The following is an 8,318-nucleotide window of genomic DNA, read 5'->3' on the forward strand; positions in this document are numbered from 1 at the left end:
AAGATGAGTTGCTTTCAGTTGTTCTCGTGAAGGTGCTTTACACATTTGAGCTAGATTTGAATAGTCTTCTTGTTTTATTCTGCATAGTCCATCATTAGTGTGTTCTAGAAATTGTTAAAAACTCTTAAGTTTGAGCTTATGAAGGTTTATGTATATGCACATTGAAGTGAAGACAAGCTTTCTATATTCATGAATATACTTGACTATCTACTGCCTGCCGTTACCTAAAAATGTCAAACAAAGAAATTTCAGCTAGTTTTGAGTAACTGTTTGTATTAATCTGTAATTATCTTCAGTACAACTCTTTCAATATTCATGCTGTTCTGAAATGGCTTCGTGAGTTCATTCTACTGCAATTTCGTACCTGAATTCCCCTTGCAAAATCATTATATTTCCTGACTGTTTTGTTCATTGCATTATTATTTATTGGTAATTTTATAATCAAGAATGATTTCATGCCCAAATAGGATGGGCGCAAAATTGTTTGTGGATCACAAGAGGGTGTTATTCTTCTATATTCTTGGCCGCATTTCAAAGATTGCAGGTGATGTCACTTCCTAAAGAACTCCCGTAACTGCAAAAATTAACCTTGATATCAAAGGGATTGTTTTTCATTATTTGCAGTGACCGTTTTGTTGGACATCCAAAGTCAGTTGAGGCCATCCTGAAGGCGAGTTATCTCAAATTTGATCTCTTTCTTCATGCATTGCTTAATTATGAGAGTATACCGTACGTATAATTATTTAGACAGTATTCTTTATTTTAGTTTTGATTTTATAATTTAAAGCTTATGATGTCTGTTAGTTTAGTTGGATATTTAAAATGTTATAATTAATAGATGGGAATTGCAGTGCAGAATTTTGCTCACAGTCTACTAAATGTCTATAGACTTCCGCGTATGATTACTATATTAGTGCAAGTGAAACCAGCATCTGGGGGTTAGGTCGCAAAGGGTCTGGACTCTTTCATTCTCTTGTTTGCTGAACTCAGTAACTAAAATTTTGCCTCAGGACTTTTCATTGGGTTAACATTCATTCCAAGTTTCTCCAAGTTGCAATCCAGTTTGGAAGATAGGAGAAGTCCATATGCATATGATTATCAATGATGAAATTATATTCTGACGGACTAACAATACTGAGGTTGGGATGCTGCAAGCTAAGTTGTAAGACCCTCTTTTTTCTAAAGGCCATAGACTTATAACAAGCACCAAAAGAAGCTGAAGCTTCCATGACTGTTGAGATCCTAGAGACTGCTGTGGCTAGGGGCCATTAATACTAATTGGATTCAAAGTTAAGTGACCTCCAATCTCAGAGCTGATTTGGAGAGACCAGCTATCAAGTACAGGTAAAAGATCAACTCAGCTAAAAGCTTTTGTTGGAACGTTCATATGAAAAACCCCTCATACAATTTTTGCTGTGCGAGGCTTGCCACTGTTGAACTGAGCAAGTGCTGAGTGTGCTTGTAGGGGACATCAAGTTGGAGTGAAAAATGGGCTATTATAGGATTGAAGAAGAAAAAGAGATAAGGTCTGAGATTTGGGCAAAGGAGGCTGTTTTGTAAACGTTTGCCAAGAGATGGAGAGTGAACTGTACATGAAGAAAAGAGAATGGAATAAAAGAATTAGGTTTAGGGTTTAGATAAGAGAATGGAGCTATCAAAGTAGCTTTTGTCTGGACTTTGTGTTCGAGCATGTCAGTTGGGGCCGGGGGTGATTCTTGCTCAAGCCATTGACTTTTCTGTCACTGGTTTATGAACTCAGACACTTGTATTTGGGTTTAAAAGAGTTAATTACATATTCTTAGTGTGTATTTGAGTTTAAAAGAGTTAATTATATGTTCTTAGTGTGATATACACTCAAATGCAATGCATTATGGACCATCAGACCGTTACAACAGGAGCACATTTTCTTTATGCTTCTTTAGTTCCTTAGTGACCACATTTTCTCCTCCTTTTTTGTGACTTTCACTTGCTTCTTTTTCCTGATCACGTTATAGTTCTTTTCTTCCAACTAATTGTTTCATATCCTTCCTGGCGGCGAAGTTTTTCTTAAAGTTTTCAGAAATAAAAAAGGGCTGCCTTGAATTCTTATATATGCTTCATTTGTTCATTTGACATAATACATGCCAATTTTCCTTTTACTGGCTTCCCTAAAATTATCTGTAGAAGGCTCATAAGCATAGCCCAAATTTAAAACAAATGTTTCTAAAGGCTCATGAGAAAATTCTCTCATCAACATGAAGACAAATTCTTAGGGAGTCTTATGTGGGATTAAATTTCTGTTGTCAGTTGGCAATATGGATTTTTTGTTGTAACAAAAGGAAATTAGTTTTCTATTAAATAAACTGTTTGAAGTATCGAATGCAGCACCTTATGTGCTTCATTTGTTAATTAAATGTTTTATTCTAACTTATGCAGTTTGATGAAGACACAATATTAACCGGATCAAGTGATGGCCTAATCAGGTAGACTATCTGGGTATGTCTACCTGTCTGTCAGTTTTATGGTATTCTAATGCTTGTGTTGAACTCTTGGTGTTACTAGCATTCTTTTTTTCAATATGTTTAATGGAACTGGGTGTGCATCCTTGAAGAATATCTGGTTTTCATGCATCGAGGAAAGCTTCTTGCTTATCTTATTTATAGTTTTATTCCTTAATTTGAATATTGTTAGATTTCAGTTATCTTGCATTTATCTATGACACTCTTGGCATTGAGTGTCATTGCATAACAGTTCTATCCCATTGCAGACGTTAATACTATTCTCGTTCTTTCTGTTTCTCTCTGATCAAACCATCTGTCTCCCCTCATGTATAGTGTGGCTTTATATGGCCTTCATAGCAGCTGGAAATGATAATCCAAGAGAGGTCCTTCTCTGACTATTTGCAACTGTATTCCTTGCGGAGAATCACATGTTCTATTACCATTTGAATCTGCTACTACTATCTTACTTTGAAGTGTTTGAAGCTCATAAATTGTAACATTTGGTTATTATTTTTAGTACATGTTACACTACATTCCTACATCTGCAGGGTTATATCCATCCTTCCAAATAAAATGATAGGGGTCATTGGAGAGCATGCGGATTTTCCTATTGAAAGAATGGGTATCATGTTTTTCCTAACTATATTTTTAGAGTGTCAGCCTATTTGAAGGTAATAACTTGGGTTTGTATGTGCAGCATTTAATTCTGATCACAGGGTACTTGGGAGTGCGTCACATGATCATGTTTTGAAGGTTAGAGAAACTTGCATGCTGTTAAAATTGCTAATTTGGTTTTTACAATATAAATGCATATTTGCCATCTGAAGGTCTTAGATTGGTTAGTGACATTGTTTATCTAATACTGTAGATAGTTGATGGAAAAGTTAAATGTTTGTGTATGACAGCTTTGGGATATAAACTTTTTGTATGATGAGGATATGAATGCAACTGAAGATCGAGCAGCAGCAGAAAATAAAGATAGTGATGATGATTCTGAAGATGAAAATAAAAAAGGTAATTGGCAAATGTTGCAATAATATTATATGTATTGAAATCACAAGGACCTCTTTGTCGACTGGCTATAGTTGTGTTTTTGAGGACCATTGTAGAAATCTAGAATACTTAAATACTGCACACTCCATTCTGGCACAGCATCCAAACGTTTGTTAGCCTGCCCTAAATGAGGTGACCATTGTCAAATATAGCCAGTCTGTCAAATAGTTTGCCGTCTGTGGGACATTCTATTTGAATAAGACACTGAACCTTTCAGACTTTATGATTAACCTTTTTTAAGATGATCTTTTGCAATTAATTTCTCTGAAACATGATATCTTTAATTACAGTATAATCAATAATACCAGAAAGTGGTGAAAAGGAGAAGCCTTTTCATCATAAGCAAGCTTTATGTAGAAAATGCTGATCTAAGCAATTGTGTTGCACTTAATGTTTGGAGGTTATATCCATCCTTGTCTGTTTTGGTTCTCGTGGTTTGTCATGTATGGACTTTTGATTGGAGATGTACAGAATGTTCTCCATGTGAATGCATTTCCAGCCTGAATAATTAATGTTGTTCATGGTGCTCATGATAGGGAAACGCAAGAAAAAGAGGAAGAAGCAAGATAAGGGAGCTGGTACTTCTGGCCCAAGTTTCTTCAACGACCTCATATAGTTTGCACAATTTGCAGATAGTAATCCACATCACCACATTTTCTTGTAACCAAATTCAGGAGAGATAATATTAATACCTTCCGGTATGTTTCATCAAAAAACTCTTTTTTTTCTTGGCACAACATATAATATATGTCATCCATGCCAAAAGCTCAGAATATGTGCCATAAATGTTGCAAGAGATTCTTGTTGACAATAGTTCATCTATGGTGCCATATTATGTGGTTTCCACTCATTCGGGCAAGGTCAACAAAAGAAGATATGTATCCAGTCAAAGACTCATGAAGCCATCAGACATTCATGAATATGATATTTCTGTCGGTTGGGTATGCAGTGAACATTATGAGCTTCACTTATTCGAGTTTCCATTTGTTAGTATTGTTTCTGAAGCTTATACTAAAACTTCTTATTTGATATCCTATTCAAATGCTTTATTCCAGATGTAATTGTTTCAAATTATCCAGTCTAGCTGAATGCATTATGCCATCCGAGCTCTTAATTGGCCGAGAAATCATGTGATAGTTTGGAAAGTGTTCATCGAAGACATGGAGATGAATAGAACATGAGTTTTCAAATAAATACAATGTAAAGTTGGGGTCAATTGCATTCGTAAATCTGGACATCATGAGGGGCATATGAATGTTCATCAAGCTATCTCGCAAGGATTGTTATGCATGTTAATATTAAACGATCAGTATGAAGAAAGTTAAAATCATCATTGAGTGCAATATGGTTGGGATTGGCGTCCTCGATGCAAAAAGGGGGTTTGAAAGGTGGTTGGGTAAAACCGTAGTAAACTGAAAATATTTGAGGGCATGGATTGACTGTTTTGGCTATTCTAGAGTTCTAGTAGGATACCTGAATGCGGTGGATGAAGGCTTGATAGTTCTGCATTGAATATTGCATTGAAGTTGACATGGCAGTCCAAAATTTTGGCAGAAAATCCTTGTAAAAAGCTAGGCTTCCAATGAAAATAATTTCCATATGGCTACTAAAGGTGTACCATCTACAGTACATTTTCCATTGCATCAATGTTACGAGGTAGATATAGCTGTAGGATAAAATGTGGACCCTATGATTGATCTTGGGTTGTCTGAAATTTATGACTTCGGTACTGCGGTGTAAACAAATGAGCCAATAGTGCAATGATCTCAAAAAATTCTCAAAACAAAGTAAAGATTGGAATTAAGGTTACTTGAAGTGATGATGTCCTTTGGGTATGTAAAAGAAACAAGCTTACCAGGATAGATTAAGGGTGAACAATAGGACTTATCATGTGTACACCTCCTATATGTATTTGAGAATCATCTCTATTCAATTATTAGTCTAATGTCTGTGTTTTTATTATTAAAGTGTCCATTCAAGTGACATGAATGAAGGTGAATTTCTTAGCTACAATGCAGAATCCAAAGAAGTTTTGGTGGGTTACATACACTAGTCTGTTATATGTATATAAATAGAATTTTTATATCTGGAGGTAGGAGTTGCAGGTTCAAAGTAATGGCTTGATGGAGGAGGCATACGTTGAGTTAGAATCGTCATAGGAGGTGTGGAGCATGACGCCTCCATAGTTACTGCTACCTTGCAAAAGTGGAAGTATGTCGGAGAGGAGTATAGAGGAGGGGATAAAACCCGAGATGGAAGCATTGGGTGAAGTGGGAATGCCAAGCAGAACCCGTACCTCAGGCAGTGCCTGAGTCCACTGTTGCCACGCACCCAGCATTGCAGACAGATCGGTGGGTCGGGAACCATCGAATTCACACAATGAATTGTCGTAGAATCGCACCCACACGTAATCAAATGTGCTCGATTCTAGAGCACTCCCAGAAAGCTCTGGTCCAAGGTTTGGGTCTGGAAACGAGCATCCAGGGGATGCTGTGAGTATAGCACTCCCTACGCTCAGCTGCCTTACAAACTGGGCCAGATGGCCGTAATAGCTCATCGTGCCGGAATTTCCAGCACCCGATTCTATGTCCAAGTCGATGCCGTCCAAAATGGCCGCTCCAAGTGGCCGGCTGCCTGGATCATCCGATTCGCCACTCAGAAAGTTGTTCCACAAGTAGGACGCCACATAGTCGGGACCTTCTTGATGTGGGGAAGCCTCTTCATTGTTTTCGTGATTGGAACGGCCGCCACCGCTGATGGAGAGCAGCACTCTCACGTTCAGTGACTGACATATGGCGATGTCTGTGGTCAAAGAAGTACAGCCTCCATTGCTGGAGTTGCAATGCAGGTCCAAATTCAGGTAAGGATACTGCCCCAATAATACGTTACCAGCAGCCGACAGGTCTAGGTAAGATATGACCACCATGTCGTATACCGATGTTTGACACAACTCTGCCAATGTGGTATTGTTGGAGTTCTGGCCCCAGTATGTAACCAGCTCACCCGATGCTTCGACACGGGCAAAATCATGATAATACTCCAATGCCACTATCATTGTCACTGATAATACCGTGGCAATGGTGGTCACCACCATCAAAGCCATGATTTCACCTGATCGGCAAGAATGTGCCGAATAGCAGTTCTCTCTCCCTCCCTCCCCCTCTCTCTCAAGCTGCCTTGTTCCCCTTCTGACTCTCAAGGCTCTGCTTGGTTCAATTTATACATTCCTGGCTCACGTAATGATGATGTCTTTCTCTCCTACTCGATGAGTGAGAATAGTGTGGCCATATAGAAATATATAATGCACTGATCTAATTCACTCATCAATACTTCACGCTTATGTTATTCTTTAGACGTTCACAATATATATGTATATATATATAAAATAGAGTTCCCTTCATGTCTCGTACAATGTTTTCATAACAACTTCGTTTATTCAGCAATCCATACTCCACCATATGACCCTCTTGGGAACATAAATTATGTTCACGTGATTGATCAAAGGAACCTGTTGGCTTAGCATCCATTATGTGATGCCGAGAGGTACATGAGATTAGGTAGGCTTCTCCTAATATTCAATCTCGTCTTTTTAGTTGATTCACTGATCGAATATTATATGAAAGCTGCATAAATGCACCTTGAAGTGTCTCGCTTCAAAGATAAGGTCTCAGTAGTTGATGAGTGATAGGGGTCTCTTGTCCATTACATTGCCATAGGATTGCTCGAGATTGAAGACCCTATATAAAAGGAGGGTAAAGGATAAAGTGAGCCTAATATAATACGGAGGTTGGAGTTAAGCATGTTCTATTGTAGTTATGGTGGATAAACTTGCATGGGCATGGGCTTATGTCAAGTGTAGATAAACGTGCATAAGCTATGGTGAATTTGAGAACTAGTGTGTGGTCAATTGTGTGCTTGACTAAAGTGAGTGATTACATTGGGTGTGGGAGCATCCTCGACCAAAGCTCCATTGTGTGTCAAAGAGAGGTCATGACTAAGAGAGAAATAACGAACCTCGGGCATCATTAGTGAGGGATAATCAATATGGGAAGATAGAGTGCACATGCTCTGACATGATGGAAGATGTGTTGCAAAGAGTAGAACACATGCAGATTTATTTTTCTGAAGTTATAGGGATTGATTGGTAGCACAAGATGAAGGTGGAGCATGGATACCCCATAGGAACACTATATATGGTTGAAACTAAAGAGAAACTAGGCATATGTGGTTGTTCTTAGCCTCTTAGAGAATTACTCCAAGTGTCGTTGGAGCAACCAAAATGTCCACCATGGTAATGTGGTATTGACATAAACTATGTCTATCTATGCAACTATTGCATATCTCATCTCTTTGCTAAAAGCTATTCGATGTCATCCCTCATTTTTCTTGTTAATTTGGCGTTTTTGTATATTTTTCCGTCTTCCTCAACAACCCTTCATGTTATTGCATCATGCAAGTTATGATTTCTTCAAATACACGGAGGTTTCTGGTGCTTTTAGAGAGCTTATCCTCTCTTTTTTTGTGTTGTTTGGTAAACCTCTCAAGTCCTTCCTTCAATGCTCACAATGCTTCCGCTATTGCAATTGAAGCTATTCATTGGTGTATTTCCTCCTTTGCGATATTGTAGTTGATGCGTTCTTTATGAAGTGTCAAGAGGGAAGAGGGCTTCATTTTTTCTTTCCAACAACTGCGTGATGCTCATCTCTATCTCTTTTAGTTCCACAATCTAACAACTTGTTGGTTTCTTGTGCATTGTGATTTCAATGTATAGGAATCTGCCAATTT

General features: G+C 38.0%; 2 protein-coding genes across 2 annotated transcripts; one reads left to right on the forward strand and one right to left on the reverse strand.

Annotated features, from left to right (window-relative positions):
* Window positions 1-6: 6 nt before the first annotated feature.
* LOC147847152 (WD repeat-containing protein 55-like) lies at window positions 7-4,481 on the forward strand. The gene is made up of 8 exons (XM_087339506.1): window positions 7-32; window positions 468-544; window positions 625-670; window positions 2,416-2,462; window positions 3,029-3,102; window positions 3,178-3,233; window positions 3,386-3,494; window positions 4,070-4,481. The coding sequence occupies exons 5-8, from the start codon at window positions 3,054-3,056 to the stop codon at window positions 4,147-4,149; spliced, it is 294 nt and encodes a 97-aa protein (XP_087195632.1). The 5' UTR covers window positions 7-32; window positions 468-544; window positions 625-670; window positions 2,416-2,462; window positions 3,029-3,053; the 3' UTR covers window positions 4,150-4,481.
* A 901-nt stretch (window positions 4,482-5,382) lies between these two features.
* On the reverse strand, window positions 5,383-6,846 carry CHIA (chitinase A). Its single transcript, XM_087339507.1, has one exon. It carries the CDS (start codon window positions 6,634-6,636, stop codon window positions 5,641-5,643), a length of 996 nt encoding a protein of 331 aa, XP_087195633.1. The 5' UTR covers window positions 6,637-6,846; the 3' UTR covers window positions 5,383-5,640.
* Window positions 6,847-8,318: the final 1,472 nt, after the last annotated feature.

This window comes from Azolla caroliniana, unplaced genomic scaffold (genome assembly GCF_043228905.1).
Source record: "Azolla caroliniana isolate FFs.n. ecotype wild unplaced genomic scaffold, voAzoCaro1.0.p SCAF_1449, whole genome shotgun sequence".
In the NCBI taxonomy this organism is placed as follows: Eukaryota; Viridiplantae; Streptophyta; class Polypodiopsida; order Salviniales; family Salviniaceae; genus Azolla; species Azolla caroliniana.

Excerpts from the sequence above, each read along its gene's own strand:
- LOC147847152 (XM_087339506.1), top strand. The coding sequence starts at position 3,054 with ATGATAGGGGTCATTGGAGAGCATGCGGATTTTCCTATTGAAAGAATG. Across the intron at positions 3,103-3,177 it reads TTTTCCTATTGAAAGAATGG|CATTTAATTCTGATCACAGG; the intron begins GTATCATGTTTT and ends TTGTATGTGCAG. Across the intron at positions 3,234-3,385 it reads CACATGATCATGTTTTGAAG|CTTTGGGATATAAACTTTTT; the intron begins GTTAGAGAAACT and ends TGTGTATGACAG.
- CHIA (XM_087339507.1), bottom strand. The coding sequence starts at position 6,636 with ATGGCTTTGATGGTGGTGACCACCATTGCCACGGTATTATCAGTGACA.